Genomic DNA, 17,424 nt, shown 5'->3' with positions numbered 1-17,424 from the left:
CATTAACACACTGGCCACCCATAGGCGAAGGAACTGAAATTCATTGCATTCTTTACATTAGTAATCATATACATGTGACAAATAAACTTTGTTGTATTCCTTGTATATTGATGTTAAATTATGCACTGTTTTTTTCACCATTAGATAACTCCAATGACTGCATGGCTGAGCCATCAAATAGCACCAGTGATGCTCAAACCCAGTGGTCAGACCCTGCGCTGGAGGACCACACCTATTCAAAACCACCAGGGATGTGTGCAGTCAGTATACCATTACCTGAACTGACACCAACACCTGAACATCAATCAGTTGCAAGTAGCATTTTGGAGTCTGATGCCGATTCTCTGTTGTATACAGGGATTCCACTTTTAGAATTTCATACCCTTGTATCCTGCCTTCATCCATTTAGTTCTACATCATTATTGGTGCCTGTTGTGGATCAGATTCTTATAACATTAATGAAATTAAGGCAAAACTTTCTTATGGCAGACTTAGCGCGACGATTTAAAATGTAACAAGGCCGAATAAGCAAAATCATCACAATGTGGATTGACATCATGGCAGAGCACACAAAAGACCTTGTTCCATGGTTACCCCGCGACACCATAAAGGCAACCTTGCCACAAGCTTTTAAAGACCACTTCCCAAACACAACTTGTGTAATTGACTGTTCAGAGACAATCTTACAGAAGCCAAAAAATCTAGACTGTAGAAGTGAGTCATACAGTCACTATTATGCCAACAACACTGTGAAATATTTGGTTTCCCTCTGGAATTATTATGTTTATCTCAGATGCTTATGGTGGTAAATGTAGTGACCTCAATACCATAAATAATAAATAACAATACCATAATTTACCCACAAGGGAAGCCAGCTCACCAATGAGCGGGTCACTCACACCCGGCGCATTGCTCATGCCCGCATTCATGTAGAGCGAGCTATTAGGAGACTGAAGGTGTACAGGGTGCTCTCTCAAAAGGTTCCAATCAATTTGGCCCCAAAGCTAGACAAAATCCTAAAAATTTGTGCTGGCCTTGTAAATGTAAGAGGTGAATTAATTGTAAGTACATGCAATGAGATTTAGTAGGCCTATTGTAAATACTGTCAATTTAATATCAAAATGTAATATTTACACTGTCAATGTTACACTGTTTAAAATTAACTTTGTAAATACAAATATTTGCTGTAAATACAAACAAATAAGTAATTAAAAATGTAAATGTACATATGTATGATAAATATGTAAATATGTATAATAAATACTAAAAGCAATTTGTGCTTCTGTGTATAATTTCTTGGCACTAAAACATATTTGCTCCTTGTACATTTACAAGATCAACAAAGTTTTGGCAGAGTTTCAATGTTTTTGTCAGAAAATCATCTGCTAATCTCGGGAGCATGTGCGTAAAGTAAAAGTTTTTGAGGTGGCACATTTGTGTCTTGGTGTACTCTTTATCATATGGAACCTCCAGCTCCAGGTGCTCAGTTGATGTCCAGATCACAAGCTTGCAGCTCTGTAGTCCTGTGCACATCATTGTCAGCTGAACCTAGAAAAGATATGTTAAAAGGTTTACTTTGCTGTGGAGGTTAACACGTACAAGTTCACAATCATGTTCATTTAAATCTAGCCAAATCAAGTCAGGGTAACCCCCACCTGTAGATAGTATCCATTTTGCCCATTGGGGTGAATGCGGTATTGTCCATTGCTCAAGCATTGAATGTCACAGTTAGGTCGACCAAGAAACTCTCTTATCGACATCTTTAGAGGACACTTAATTTCAAGGAACCTGTGTGTTGTCATCCGGGCTGGCTCCAAACCATGGTTGGTCAGAATAAACGACCAAGCCCCTCCTCTCTACTCTGTACCCTTGAGCCTCCAAGTGCTGTATTGCTATTTCCTCATTATGGTTATGGTTATGGATTTAGCAGACTATCTCTCTAGTAGATTATCTCTACTATGTTTCGTTGCTGTATTGCCTGTAAATGTTGGATACAAGTGACTAGCCAGAAATTTCTGAGGGTTTGTGGAGCTTCTTTTAGGCACTCTTTTAGCTGTACTGGCCGTCAGGAGCAGTTTCCTTGCATCATGCCACAGCTGAGATTCCCCCTGCAACTTTGTCTCTTCTGTCAACCTCTCAATTTGTGCTGGGCTTAGTTTGACAAAGGAGTCATAAAAAGGACAACACTTCTGACATGTCAGTGTTGTGCCATGCTCTGTGTGTGGCATCTGGATCTGAGTATCATGATTGTCACTATTTTCTAAATGTAAATTGTAATAGCGCTAAAGAAGGCCATTTGTCTGGAGCTGAAACAGCTGTGCCATCGGTGATGAACCGATGTAAGACTTGATTTCTGCATGATTTTTGAAGATTTGGGGGGAACTTATTGCATGATCTAATATTGTTTTTGAGGAATCTGCACACATGATATTATCAGGTTTGTAGTGCTTGAAATGTATGTCCTTAATCCTCTTCTGCTCTATATTTCTCTTCGTGCCTGAATTCCACTTTCTCTGGAAGTCTGTACATGCTACCCCTGTCTTGCCCTGTCTGACTGCATTCTCAACCTAAAAAAATCAGATATAGACTAGGTTATAGGCTTAATGGCATGGCTAGCGTCTAGGTTATAAGCTAAATTGCACTGCTAGCGCCAAGGCATTAACAGTGACAATCGTGCGTTAATTAAGCAAGATTAGTTAACATGTAAATAGTCTTGATAACTTACCTTCCACAGTACCGCAGCTGAGTGACTGCAAGACCGCCCCGGTCCAGCGATGCAGGAGCACCCAGCCGTTTGTATCTCTCCGGATGAAGCGGAAACCAAAACCCAGGCCCGGTGATGGGGTGATTTGCAGCTCTGGCTGGGTTCAACGTCAGCTTTTAAATAAACCATACCATTTGCCACCTCCTTCAGGAGAACGGGTCCAATCTTGTGACTATGTAGATATTGATATGTCTCTGAGCTTTTGATGTTATTCATTGCTTCACCGTCCGTTGCAACAGACTGGATGAAATATCTAAATATTTCGCCATACGTTATCCGAGGACACTTTTTCATATCATCTTCCCAATCCGCAAGCATAGACGGCAGTGGTATGATAACGTTTTCCCTTTTCAGGTATGATGGCCCTTGTTCCCACATATTTAGGATGTTTTGGTCAGCTGAGCTTTGTTTTGGTTTTTAAAAATGCCGGCTCGGAGGCGTAACTAACCGGAAGTCACACCCCTTTTTCGCGCAAGGTATCATGGGAGCTAGGAATAAGGTGGATAGCCTAAGTTAAAAGTTGAATAGGCAGACTTGTTGTAACAGAGGTGGCCTAAATATCATAACAAATAGCCTATGACACAGCGAGTACGGAGCTCCAGGATCGGCCACTGCTTCACTGTTCTCTTGGTTTGTGCTCGCATGCATTTTTCCGACACTTGGCTGCAAGCTACCCTTCTTTCACAAGCAGTGAAAGCTAATGTAAGCTTTCTGAAGCTAATGTAACAACAAATACCACCAATATTGTTGTGTAGCAATAAAAGTATCCAGGGTTTGCGCAAGTAGCCTAAATATATAAATAAATTAAGGACATAAAATCCTTAACATGAAAAAGCTTAACGTAGCTTAAGGTCCTAAAACGGCAACAAGTCCCCATATGCGCTCATTATAAAGAAAGTTTAACGTGTCCCAAAAACAGCTATCAATTAATCACCAAACGTCTTATAAACAAGTCTTGCCAGGAGCAAAACCTTGCAAAAAAAAAAAAAGATAAAAATAGGCCTAGGCCTAATAATGGAAAGATGACAGTTATGTTTTAAAAACAAATGCTCCTGTTACCCCGCAGAAGTTTCAAAGTAGCCTACACCCCGCCTAAGCCTAGGTTACTTCAGAACACCTCATCGACTGTCTGTAGTAGGCTACAACATCGATTCAATAAAAAGATTTCTTAAGAAAAACGTTGCACCATTACTTCTGCCTGGATTCAAACTCAGGACTGCCTGAAAGTTGCAGACCTGCTCTGGAAATACGTGCAATAACCCACTCGACCGTCAGACAAAGCTGCTTCGAGTAGGCCTATTGGGTCTGTACACTGGTTGCTATGGCACAGCCTTGAGTGACCAAATTCATTTTCCTTTGTCATATGAATGCTGTCATTTTGTTAACATTACTGTTAAGGAGATGCTGTAGGCAAAGGCTAGCCTATATTTCAACCTCGTTAGTGTAGTAAAAAAATTCAAAACTATTCACGAGGTTTCTGGGCAGCATATTTATGTTCTGTTAGCAAGCGAACTTGATTGCCGACAAAGTAGCCTACTGCCAGCTTACGAAGCTCTCATTTTAAAACATTACTGAGAGACAGGCACTGTACAATCAAGAAATCCTGCCACTGAATCAAAAACTCGGCCAATCACAGCCCTTGCTGTCGAACGCTCCGTCCGGTTCGACCGCGGAACGCCACAACAGCCTTATGCTGCCCCCAAGCGGCTGCAGTTGTACTTACATTTCACGCAGCTGCGTGAATCACGTTTTTCGTGAATGAAGTGTCCATTTTTAACTAGTACCCACTGTACATGAATGGCATGCTTGAACGGGCACTGCACTAGGATTAATACAAACCACTTTCCATTCAACTTTCTACTTCCAACCATTCATTAATTTATCTGCCTATCAACATTCATTAAACAATCTGTCTATAAATCATGTCAACCTAGCAACCACCATAGCAAACAACATAATTACCCTAGCAATCAGCATAGCAACCGCTTTATTTATGGTGGCATAACAACCACCATATGTACCCTAGCAACACCCTAGCAACCATCTTAATTACCCTAGCAACAATTTAGCAACCACCACTATAATGACAACCTAGCAACCACCATAGCAACCAACATTATTACCCTAGCAACACCCTAGCAACCATCTTAATTACCATCTTAATTGAGGATTACAATTAGTCGATGTGCGTTTGTTCAGCCAATGTTGTCATTGGCTATACTAATTGAAGAAAACCCAGCGTCAGTGAACTACCACTGTTCATTGACCCCTAAAACCTTGTGCTGAATGTGAATGTTTGTCAGTGTGCTTTTGCAACTGTCAGACAAACGACAAACCAACCAGTCGCTGTGGATCACCTGGGGCCTCATGTACAAAGCTTGCGTACGCACAAAAATGCTGCGTACGCCACTTCTCACGCTCACGTCCGGATGTACGAAGACTGACTTGAACGTGAGAATGTGCGGCCCTCCACGCAAACTTCATGTCTGGCGTACGCACATTTCCAATGTGTATCGTCAGTTGGCGACACTTAGAGGCAATGCAGCGCAACAACATTAGTTGATCGCGAGTCTAGGCCTTTATTTGCACAGTATATTGTGAAATGTGGGTTATTAAAAATTATAACACTTTGAAAGTAGGCCTATGTGTCTATATTTAAATGGACATACAACATGCGCAAATTGAAGTTATGCAACAACCTATCTATAATGACAACTGTAGACTTATTAGAGGATAAGAATTAAAAGGGAATGTGAAACCTAGCCTACACAGCGCCGATATTTGGTTACACGATTGTTGATTACTGGCTTATCAAACATTTCAGATTTTGAAGAGCTTTCCACAAAATTATTAATTAATTATTAAACTTTGGAGCAGGTTCGAGTATGAATGGATCCACAAATTAGTTTTCATTGTTATTAATATTACGGGATAGGCCATTTTGTCTTCGCGGAGGTCTGCGCTCTCGAGTGGCCTTCTAGTTAGCATATTAAAATGGGTGTGATTGAGGGAGGAGAGAGGGTGGAGTGTAATGCTCGTGCATGTACGCTAAATTTCACGTTAATTGGGATGTACAAAGAAAAGCTGCGTGGAATGCTGCGTACGCACAGTTTCATACATCAGGATTTTTTTGTGCGTACGCTACTTTCTAGGTTTGCACGTACGCAATGTTTTAGTATGAAATCCACGCAAGTCTTTGTACATGAGGCCCCTGGTGATTTTTCTTGTCACTACGCACGTGTAGTACATTTCACCTGTTTTTCTGCTGAAGCGGACGTGTTAGAGCCACGGTTGGCAAACTGGGGGAAGCGTACCCCCAGGGGTATGTGGACTGATTTCAGGAGGTACGTGAAAAAAGATGCCTGTTAAAAGTTTGGGAACCACTGTGTTAGAGGGACCTGCTATCGGCTCTAATGCCATATGCGAGCGTGGGAGCCCCGTCCCACTGATGGTGTCACTGTGACCCGTCAAACTCAGCTTGTGCTGTACCGTTGACTCACTGCTTAAAGGTTGTATCAGCGATTTCAGGCCCCAAAAAGTCGCAAACATAAATGATCACATTCATTTAATCTTTCCTAACGATCCACTAGCTGCCTGCCCCATAAGCAGGCCGTCAAAAAAATGCATCTCTGTAGTTAGCTTAGGCTCCGAGATCTGCACACAAAAACAAAGGGTTGGCAACCTAGCCTAGAAATCTAGAAGCACCATAGCGGCAGCAAATTACATTTGCTTCCAGGGCTAGTCTAGCAACTCTCCGTTGGCTTGTGAGCTCGAAAAATTTAACTTCTATCAGGCCAATCAAATGTATAGTCGTTAGGCGGCCTTAACATAATGTTTGATGGCAGAGTTGCAACGGTTTGGCTTGAATTCCCTGCTACAAAGAAGATGGATGTTGCTGTTGGCCAACAGTGTGACACGAGTTAAGCTTTTTTTAAGTTGGCAAAAGTTTGAACTAGCCAACTAGCTCCGCTGGTGGGAAAACGCATAGTACTCATAGCGCTGTCCTATTGCGTGCAGAGGGAATTTGAAAGACAACCGATTATCCCGCCCCTCGGACTGAGCACTGCGAACGTGCCCAGACCCTACATTTTAAAGGAGAATTCCGGTGTGATATTGACCTAAAGTGTATCGAAACATGATACCGAGTGTGAACGTATGTCTCATAGCCCATCTCGGCTTGTCCCCTGCACTCCAAAATCTGGCGCTAGTTAGCCGATGCTACCAACATCTTTTTCAATAGTGGTGCTTCGGCATCGGGCTAGCCATGCAAATAAATCACTGTTTTACACCCATTTACGAGGCTCAATGTATCTCCACACTTCATTGGTAGACTTCCGAGGGCCCTGACATTTAAAACGAGACATTGAGAACTTTGAAAAAGCACTGGTAGTTTACTTACAAGACGATTTATACAGACAGTATCTTCACGAAGTTTAGCGTTTGCAGCCATCTTGAATTTAGTCACGATAAGTCGAGCAACGAGTAAGAATGAACAGCTATGATAAGGGATCAGATTCCAAAAATAATTCAGTGGAAATGCATGGATTCCAGTTGCTGCTACTGGAAGAAACTGGAATCCATGCATTTCCACTGAATTATTTTTGGAATCTGATCCCTTATCATACCTGTTCATTCTTACTCGTTGCTCGACTTATCGTGACTAAATTCAAGATGGCTGCAAACGTTAAACTTCGTGAAGATACTGTCTGTATAAATCGTCTTGTAAGTAAACTACCAGTGCTTTTTCAAAGTTCTCAATGTCTCGTTTTAAATGTCAGGGCCCTAGGAAGTCTACCAATGAAGTGTGGAGATACATTGAGCCTCGTAAATGGGTGTAAAACAGTGATTTATTTGCATGGCTAGCCCGATGCCGAAGCACCACTACTGAAAAAGTTGTTGGTAGCATCGGCTAACTAGCGCCAGATTTTGGAGTGCAGGGGACAAGCCGAGATGGGCTATGAGACATACGTTCACACTCGGTATCATGTTTCAATACACTTTAGGTCAATATCACACCGGAATTCTCCTTTAATGTGGGTCTGGTTCATTAGGCTATTGGCAACCCACTCAAAGGCAAAAAAAGCTAGTTCTCTGTTTTCTTTGAACATCAACAGAAGTGTCGTATCCTCGCTATCGCTGATACAACCTTTAGGCGGAGATCCTTGGGAACCTCCCATTTGCCAGTGCAAAGGCAGACGTGAAGACTCAACCCGCTGATAATTCTCTTTGTGTCACAATGTGTGCACCAGCTCTGCTTTAGCATTATTATTGACTTATTACCTGCCAATGCGGAAGTGTAGGAGAATACTCATAATGTCAGAATTTATATTTATAACAGAGGCCAAAGTGTATACTACGTTTCATTATCGGTTCCCAGTGAACTATGTGGCCACAGCTGTGATGAGGGCTATGGTAAACGTGTTCCCACTGACGTTGAGAAAACAATCCAAAAGTTAATTACCGGTAGGTCTAAATCCTGAAGCAAACAGAAAATCTTCTGTTTCTAATATAGCCTACCGATACGCCGCTCAGTCTCATGATAAAACGTGTTATTGTTTATGAAGGTGTCTCTGTTGTTTTTTGAAGAGGCATTTGGCTGTTTTGTTTAGTCAAGTCAAGTCAGTTTTATTTTTAAAGCGCATTTAACATGCACAGAGTGCAACCCAAAGCGCTCCACAAACAAGACACATAACAAAAAGACAAAGATGCCGGATGGAGCGGCCTAGTCGCCAGCGTGCCCGTGACATCAAGACATGACAAATACATTTATAAAATAAAAAACACAAAAGATGCCAGACGGAGCGGCGTAGTCGCCAGCGTACCCGTGACACCAAGACATACAAGACAGACAAAAAACAAATTAACAAATAAAAAGTAAAAAGAAAATCAATTTCAAAACAACAACAAAAAAATCATGTTAAAATATAGCTGCAAGCAGCAATGCGGGGGCCAAGCAGTGCGCTATAGCAGGAATGGCATTGCCATGCCATGAGCAAGCACTCACAGCAAGTTTGATTGCCATTGGATAAAGAATGGCTGAGAAATAAGCTCATTTACTTTTGTTACAGCGCCCCTAGAGGCCAAATTACACCAATGTCCTTGTGCGCTCTCACAATCAGCTACCATGTCCCTCTACCAAGTTTGGATTTCATACACCAAAGTGTTGCTGAGATGTGAGCTCACTTTCTTTATTACAGCACCCTTAGAGGTCAAATGAGACCACTTTCCTTGCATGTCCTCACAATCAGCTAATATGTCCATGTATCAAGTTTGGACTTCATACAACGAAGCGTTGCTGAGATATGAGCCCACTTCTTGTATTACAGCGCCCCCTATAGAGGCCAAATGATGCCAGTTTCCTACTGTGTCCTCACAATGAGGTACCAAGTCCCTGTACCAAGTTTGGACTTCATACATCAAAGCGTTGCTAAGATAGGAGCTCACTTCCAGTATTGCAGCGCCCCCTATAGAGGCCAAATGATTCCAATTTCCTAGTGCGTCCTCACAATCAGATACCAAGTCCCTGTACCAAGTTTGGACTTCATACATTAAAGCATAGCCGAGATGTTAGCCCACTTCCTGTAAGGCGGCATTGTCGCCATGTGTGATTGGCTGTCACGGGCAAATAAACTTGAAATTAAAAAATCTGACAAGTATCGTTTGTGCGGCTCAGTCTGAAGATCATCTCCGCCAAGTTTTGTGAAAATCGGATGAAATTTGTAACCGCTGAAACTTTTCATAGTGTTTGGACCAAATCCAATATGGCGGAGGTCCAATATGGTGGAAAGTGATGGGATAGGGGTCGATGAACTCGGGATGTTCCAAGGATTAAGACGCTACCTCAATTGTGAAAATCAGACAAAAGAGTCAAGGATCACGTGCATGAATGCATGTCCAGCATTGAACTGGTGGTGGCGCTAGAGTGTTCAATGTATATGCATAAAAATTGCTGTGAGTGATTGGGACAGTGTCCTGACTAATGGTATCGAGTTTTGTTATGTTAACTCAAAGCGTCACGGAGATGTTAGTCCACTTCCTGTTTGGCGGCTTCATCACCATATTTGATTGGCTGTCACGAGCAAACAAAAATCTAATTGAAAAATCTGACAAGTATCGTTTGTGCGGCTCGGGCAGAAGATTTTAAATTTTACTTGATTACATTTTGAGTGAAGTATTGTACTTTGCTACATCAAAAATCCCATCCATTACTTGAGTAAAAAAAAAAGTTAAGACTAACGAAAACAGAAAGGGAGAGAAAAGAAATTGCGCCCTAAACCACTAGCCTAGTGATAATGATCAGCATGTAGCCTACAACAGGACATGAATTAAGCTGGCGCCATGCAGTCTTTCAAGTGATGGAGATGGAGCTGGATCACGAGATGCATCAGATTACATGTGTAGCCTAACCTATGAAAGTGTATTTTCCGCTATTTCAATGGGTTGTCTCAGTTCGTTTTAGCATTAATGATTGCGGAGATATTCAAGCAAACACCATAGGATTTCGTGTTTTAACGTTTGTGCTCACCTTTCTTTGGAAAGAAGTTTATTAGCAGTCGTTTCCCCTCATTTTGATGTCTCTCTTTTTTGTAACCGGACTTGGCTTTCTTGGAGAAAGACATTGCACCAGCAGCACAACAATTAGCGGTCCACTACTAGCGATGCTCATGAGTGACCTTAGACAGTTTTCACTATGTTTTGTATACAAAATCCAGTCAATCAAACTTTAAATTTCATCTGACATTCATTTTGACATTTAATTTGGAAGTTCAAATATTCAGGTAAAATAAATATATGGTGGACATATATATATATATATATTTTCAGTAATTAGCTTAAACGTCCAGTGAGTCTATTCAAAATTTTCACCACACATTATATTAACACACATATAAAAAAATCCAAACATAAGAGTTATGTGTATTAAAGTGGAATGACACAGGAAAAAAATATTGAGCGTGCCTACTGAAATTTCTTCAATACTTTGTGGAAAAGCCTTTGTTTGTAAAGACAGCTTCAAGACATTTCCTGTATGACAAAACGTATTAGTCACAGTATCAGGTGTGATTTTGGCCCATTGTTCTATACAGATTCCAGGGGTCCCTCTTGTGAATCCTGTGAATTGAATTTAATTGAATTGGCTGCCTTCAAGTCTTTCTGGAGCTTTCTCCGAGTGGTCCTTGGCTCTTGGAATTGACTATCCTTCTGACTCCCTGGTCAGAAATATTGCGAGGAGATCCTGCATGGCCGGTTGATGATGCAGTGATGTTTCTTCCACTTGCAGATAATGGCTCCTATGCTGCTTACTGAAGATTCTGAAGTTTTGAAATGCATCTGTAACCAGTTTCATTGATATGTTTTGCAACAATAAGGTTGCAAAGGTCTTGGGAGAGCTTTTTGCTTTTATCCATCATGAAATGTTTCTTGTGTGACACCTTGGTAATGAAAAACCTTTTTATAGCCCATCAATATGTAGGCTACTAACCAAGCTTATATTAATTTGCACAGATAGAAAGGATAACTACTCTAATTACTTACAGATTCCAGCTCGTTCCCTCCCTTTCCTTGCCTTAGTGCTTTTTCTTAGCTTGTTCAATACTTTTTCCCTGTGTTATTCCACTTCATTACACATGACTCTACTTATGGAGTTGTTTGGATTTTTTATGTGTGGATTACCTGAGTTATTACTAATGCCTGGTGAAAATGTTGTACCCCCCGTATTCCACTTTTCAAGGGCCCTCTCCTCCATTGGGGCCCTATACTTCCCACTCTCCCCCCCAGTTCGACACCCTTTAATCTGCTGAACCTTCTGCTCGTTTCTAAATATAAAAAAAAAAACTCTCTGCAACTCAACATTGGCCTGCCTGCCTCAGCTGCCTGTGAGGGGCTTTTCAGTTGTGCTGGATTACTGTTCACTGCAAAGCGACGCAAGGATGAGTGCAACTAACTTTGAAAATCAACTAATGCTCAAACTTAAAGGAGAACTCCGGTGATTTTTCACATAGATCTCCATTTCTCAACGTCACCGAGTACTGTCGGTATGAACAAAACTGAAACAATCGGTTTTACCTAGCTTGAGTTGCTGCAGCTACAGCGCTACACACTGGGAGCATGAACATGGCTGCCTTAGCTGCTGGCTGCAGCAACTCGAGCTAGGACCAAAGTCCTTTTCAAGCAAGTACCTCCACTCGGCGGCCATATTGCAACACTTTTTGGGCACTTATCGTGCATCTATTTCGGCAGAAATGTGTGTGCCGAAGGCTTCACAACACCAATCTTGCTCCAGCAGCGAGATCACAACAGATGATTGGCACGATGTCTTCACAGCACACCACATGATTGGCTCAATGTATTTTACAACACACCACATGATTGGCTCAATGTATTCACATGTCGACGTTTTGCAGCGGAAGGGTTGTGATATTTGTAGACAACTGACATATTGGCGTTACAAACTAACCCCATTACTATAGAGGATTTTTTTGAGTGCTGTATCTCCTCATTAGAAAGTCTCTGGTAAAACTGGTTGTTCTGGTACCCCCCCCCCCCCCCCCCCAAAAAAAAAAAGTAACTAAGTAACTTTTACTTAAAGTACATTTTAAATGAACTACTTTTTACTTTTACTTAAGTACATTTTCAGATCGACTCGTGATCGTGGGATTGGTCATGGATATTCCTACGGCTGTTGTTGCCTACGCCACTCGGCCTCCGGCCTCGTGCCTACGGCCGAACAACACCCGTGGGAATATCCATGACCAACCCCACTCTCACTCGTGCTATATTGCTTAAATAATAATAATGCCTGACTTTAGAATATGGAACCAATTCATGACTAATAAGTACATTATGCAGAGGTATTTTTGATGATAATGTGCTTGCTACCAAGGAACCAGTTTCCACTTTAGAATGTGAGCCAATCTCCCCGTTATTAAGTGCTATTTCACACAGCAACCTGGGAAGTGAAATGCAGCAATGAGGTTGAGCCATACACTTGCTTATTCTACAACTGTTCTCCTACTATTTGGGATTTATTCAGACAGTAAACAAGTAGGTTATGCATATTCTATTTTGGTACTTACTACTAATTAGTATGTAGAGATCAAGGCTTACAAGGTCATTATTAAGATTATATCAATAATAAAGGCCTAATGAACAAGAAATTTGTAAATACACACCTAACAAATGGTTAATGTTGCGCATGCCTTACAAGTCACTAATACAGGTATTAATTAGGTATGTATTGGTGGCTAACATATGAACCTTAAAATAAAGTGTTACCAAGTGTTTAAATGACTTTTTTTCCCTTCTGGTCCTTATCTGAAATAGATTTTTAAAAAATCAATAATTATCGATATCGACCGATATGAAATACTTATACCGTGATACAGTTTTCAGCCATATCGCCCAGCCCTAGTACACATCCTCCAGACCTCTCAGGTCCCAGGAGAATAGGGTTGGGCACCGAAACACGGTTCTAATATGGCACCGGTGCCGACGCAAACGGTAGTAACTGCATCGAATAACAACGTGGATTTTGGTGCCTCATTTCGGTGCTTAAATAGCGTTTTTTTTTTTTTTTTTTTTTTATACGAGGCATCACTGCATGTCATGCGCCATCTCTAACGTCTTGCTCTGATAGCAACACATTCAGATACAGTTAGCTAACATAAACACTGGATGTATAAACCAGAGGGGTGCACCACACACAAGTAGACAGTGTTTGACAGCTTGCGTGAGCCCAGGTAGCTTACTTTAAAGCGATATTGCGAGCTCCTGTCAAAATCTAGCAGTGGGCCTAACTACAAGCAAAAGGCTATGAAACAACATCAACAGTAGCCTATATGTTACACAATATCCTTGCTAATGTGCTAACTGGCATTTATTTGAAATGTTATCAGCAAAGTTGTAAGGTGAAAACTTTATTTCACGGTGTGTTATAAACAACATGATGGCATGATATTAATCTTTCATGTGCATGAGGCCCATATAGCATCACAATGAATATGAAGATCATGTTAAAAGTTAGCTGGCAAAAACATAAATATGAAGGTTACATACCTGATGTCATTGAGCTGTCAAAGAGGCTACGAAACCATCTCCAGTAGCCTACGTTATCGCTAATTAAACTCAGCTGACTGGTTTTAGCGCATAGTTGCTGTTAAAATGCCTACTAGGCTAGCGCTGGGAATCTAAACACTTCAACACCGACATGTAGCCTAACATGTTAAAAACTATTGCGTGTTATGGGTTAAGACATGAAATTTCTTGAAGCATTTGGGAACACACTGAATTAACTGGAAAGTAGAGTCCCTGTTAGATTATCTTGCTTGCAAATGCCGTTGTCCATGACCTGGCAGTTCTATGGCAAGCGGTTTTAACATACCTTATGGCAAACCGCCTACACTGGGTAAACTTGAAAGCAGAGCTTACCATTGTGTGTGCATGCGTGGCAAGCTGTTTTAACATTTAAATGTATTATTCGTAGGAGCAATGAGATATTGATAGTAAATATAACAGTTCAATTTCATGTTCAAATTTGTCTTATCAATAAAAAAAGCAATTCATGCTTTAGACTATTTTAATTTAAAACATTTTAAAAACAAAGTACCGGTTCAGGCACCGTTTCGGCACCGGCACCGGTACCGGCACCGTTTTAAAAGTATCGATTTAGCACCGGTATCGGATAAAACCCAAACGATACCCAACCCTACAGGAGAAAAACCTGTTAGTAAAACCTGCTGTTAGAACTAAACATGTTGAAGCAGCTTTTAGCTGCTATGCGGCTCAGCTCTGGAACCAACTTTCGGATGACATTAAAAAGGCCCCAAGCCAGTTTTAAATCTATACTTAAGACCAAACTGTTCTCAGATGCTTTCTGCTAACTGCACTGTTACAAATTGTTACAAATTCTGAATCTGCCTTGAAAATTATTCTACCTTGTGTCTTTTTAATTATTCTTTATTTTTAAATGATTTTACCTTGCGTGATTTATGTTTTTTTTTTTTTTTTTTTTTTTTTTTTATCTTTACATTTTACATGCGCCGGGATTAGTGTGTGCTTCACCTCACTGTGTGTTCACTGTGTGCTGTTTGTGTTTCACTAATTCACCGATTGGGTTAAATGCAGAGACCAAATTTCCCTCACGGGATCAAAAAAGTATATATACTTATACTTATACTATTTTAAACTATTCTTTCACTATTGCCCTTTTATGCTTTTATTTGTTATTACTGTTTGCTTTTGCTTATGTAAAGCACATTGAATGACCTCTGTGTATGAAATGTGCTATATAAATAAACCTGACTTGACTTGACTTGACTTGCATGGACTGGAGGTAACAGACATAGAGAAGCGGGGCACATTTTAATGTTGTGGGAGTTAGAGGCAAAAGGACTGGTTGCCTTTGTAGGTGCCCTGTGCTCCGTGAACTTCCACAGGTAAACTTTATCTTCATCTGTGTACGATTTCACACAAGGAGGGCTTCATGTGAGGGTTGATGCGCTGACACTTCAGCAACAGCCTTCACTGAAATACTTTGAACTTCATTGAATGTGGCTGTTCTCCGTTAGCTGATTGTGATTAGCGTACACCAATATTATTACCAATAATTCATTATACTACACATCTGTGTAGTATCTACTATTTTGCCCACACTCCACTCACATCATTATTTTTTCACATCACATCATTACCCTTACAGAAATTTCAGGTTTCTGGCGAACAGTTGCCGCAAATTTGCAGCAAGGTCATATTTTTACATGCAAATTACGTTTCTGGCAAACAGTTGCGGTTAACTTTTGGCAAGGTTGCAGCAAATTTGCAGCAATGTCATTTGCAAATTAGGTTTGTCACCAGAAGTTCACTGGAAGTTTGCCATTATTGGCTAAATGTGGTGGCAAATTTCTGACGAACACATTTGCCACTAGTGGCAAACTTCTCATTGTTGCCAGAACTTTGCTGGAAGTTTGCCTCTAGTGGCCAACATTGGCAAACTTCTGGCAATATTTTCTAGTGATCTCATTTGTTTCCCACAAATCACCCACAAGTTTACTGCAAATCTGCTGCAAACATTTCATTTTTGTAAGGGTAATCACATCATTATTTTATGGAACAATAATATTATTAATAATAGTATTAAATATTAGTATTAAATAATAGTATTATAATAGGCTATTATAGTGTTATATAAATATATTCAATGTAATACATATACATTTTAACAATCAATATCAAGATAACCTGTTTCTTTTGACTTTTTACAAAATGAATTTGATTGAATATTTCATTTAGCTAGTTGCTATTTTCTGTTTTCATCCTTTTCCACCTAACAAAATCCGTATTTGTTGGCTATTTTGAAAAATGGCCACCATGGCCCCCAGGGGCCAAATCCAAGGCGCTTACGGTCCTAAATCTGATCAGACCCCTTTGTGAGTTTCTCTACCAAATGTGATACTTCTATGTTGACCTTAAGTTGGCACAAGTGCTAGTACTTGTTAGTACCTTGCATGTAATTTGTGCATATGCTGCTCCCCTCTCTTTATGCTTTATACGTCTAGGCTAATAAAAAGCCATGCTAATGAGAACAACACTCCACAGGCTTTGAATGTTAGAACAGTGTAATGTGTACCTTATGCAGGGTGAGTGATGCATTTTCCTCTTCCAGGATTTCACTTCTCCCTCTCAGGTGTTCCACCTCACTCATGTGGTAGGTGAGAGCCTCATTGAGACGCATATTCTCCTTGAACACTGAACAAGAGGCATCATCTAGTTGCCTGCACAAATTAGAAAAAGAAATAATTAAACAAGGTTTATTTAAACTTGAGGTAGAATAGGTCTTTGGCTGAAACCAAACTCATCCATACTAGCCTATTATATAGATAGATAGATAGATAGATAGATAGATAGATACTTTGTTGATCCCCAAGGGGAAATTCAAGGTCTCAGTAGCATACAGACATCACACACAACATTCACTAACTAGAAGGTGCAAAGTAGTGCGTCACAATCATAGCATGTCCGAATAGTTAGTAGGCATCGAGTAGTAGATGAAAAGTACTCGGATGGCCTACTACCTCCACAGTGTCCAACGGTAGCTCACTGTGCTATCCCACAAGTCAGAGGGAGGCCGATAACCGCAGAAGAAGAGAAATCAACCCCGGGAAAATCAAATCAAACATAAATCAAACATGGCGGAGGTTAACACAACTACAGGAGCCGGCTGCTTGGTGTACAAATGTAAGTATCAAGAACAAAGTTTGAATTTCAGCGCCGAACATTAGGAGCCGAAATTACTTAATTTCTTGTAGTAAGCTAATGTAGAAAGAAGCAACAAAATGGACCATTATAAATTGAATAAATCTTTCTGATGTTTTTATAACGCTCAAGAATAGACTGCTTGAATCAGATGAATCAATGTTTATTTATCAATGTTTATCAGAACATTGTTTGTGGGGCAGCCGTGGCCTACTGGTTAGCGCTTCGGACTTGTAACCGGAGGGTTGCTGGTTCGAACCCCGACCAGTAGGCACGGCTGAAGTGCCCTTGAGCAAGGCACCTAACTCCTCACTGCTCCCCGAGCGCCGCTGTTGTTGCAGGCAGCTCACTGCGCCGGGATTAGTTTGTGTGCTTCACCTCACTGTGTGCTGAGTGTGTTTCACTAATTC

The 17,424-nt window shown here is 40.7% G+C and overlaps 2 protein-coding genes and 1 long non-coding RNA gene across 3 annotated transcripts in view; 1 reads left to right on the top strand and 2 right to left on the bottom strand.

Annotated features, from left to right (window-relative positions):
- Positions 1-17,424, bottom strand: part of si:ch211-163l21.10 (basal body-orientation factor 1) — a 144,587-nt gene that overhangs the window by 73,065 nt on the left and 54,098 nt on the right. The window contains exon 7 of the mRNA XM_042091328.1: positions 16,389-16,533. Within this exon, the coding sequence (XP_041947262.1) occupies positions 16,389-16,533 (145 nt within the window). The remainder of the gene's footprint in view (positions 1-16,388; positions 16,534-17,424) is intronic.
- LOC121708620 lies at positions 1,159-3,361 on the bottom strand. Its single transcript, XM_042091419.1, has 2 exons — positions 2,726-3,361; positions 1,159-1,548 (listed from the first exon to the last, which is right to left on the bottom strand). Exons 1-2 carry the CDS (start codon positions 3,140-3,142, stop codon positions 1,303-1,305), a joined length of 663 nt encoding a protein of 220 aa, XP_041947353.1. The 5' UTR covers positions 3,143-3,361; the 3' UTR covers positions 1,159-1,302.
- Positions 5,122-17,245, top strand: LOC121708660. The gene is made up of 3 exons (XR_006031736.1): positions 5,122-5,409; positions 10,817-10,822; positions 17,218-17,245. It is a non-coding gene; the product is annotated as an uncharacterized LOC121708660 (long non-coding RNA).

This window comes from Alosa sapidissima, chromosome 5 (assembly GCF_018492685.1).
Source record: "Alosa sapidissima isolate fAloSap1 chromosome 5, fAloSap1.pri, whole genome shotgun sequence".
In the NCBI taxonomy this organism is placed as follows: Eukaryota; Metazoa; Chordata; class Actinopteri; order Clupeiformes; family Clupeidae; genus Alosa; species Alosa sapidissima.
Note: the sequence above shows the minus strand (reverse complement) of the source record. Positions and strands in the feature narration are given on the sequence as shown.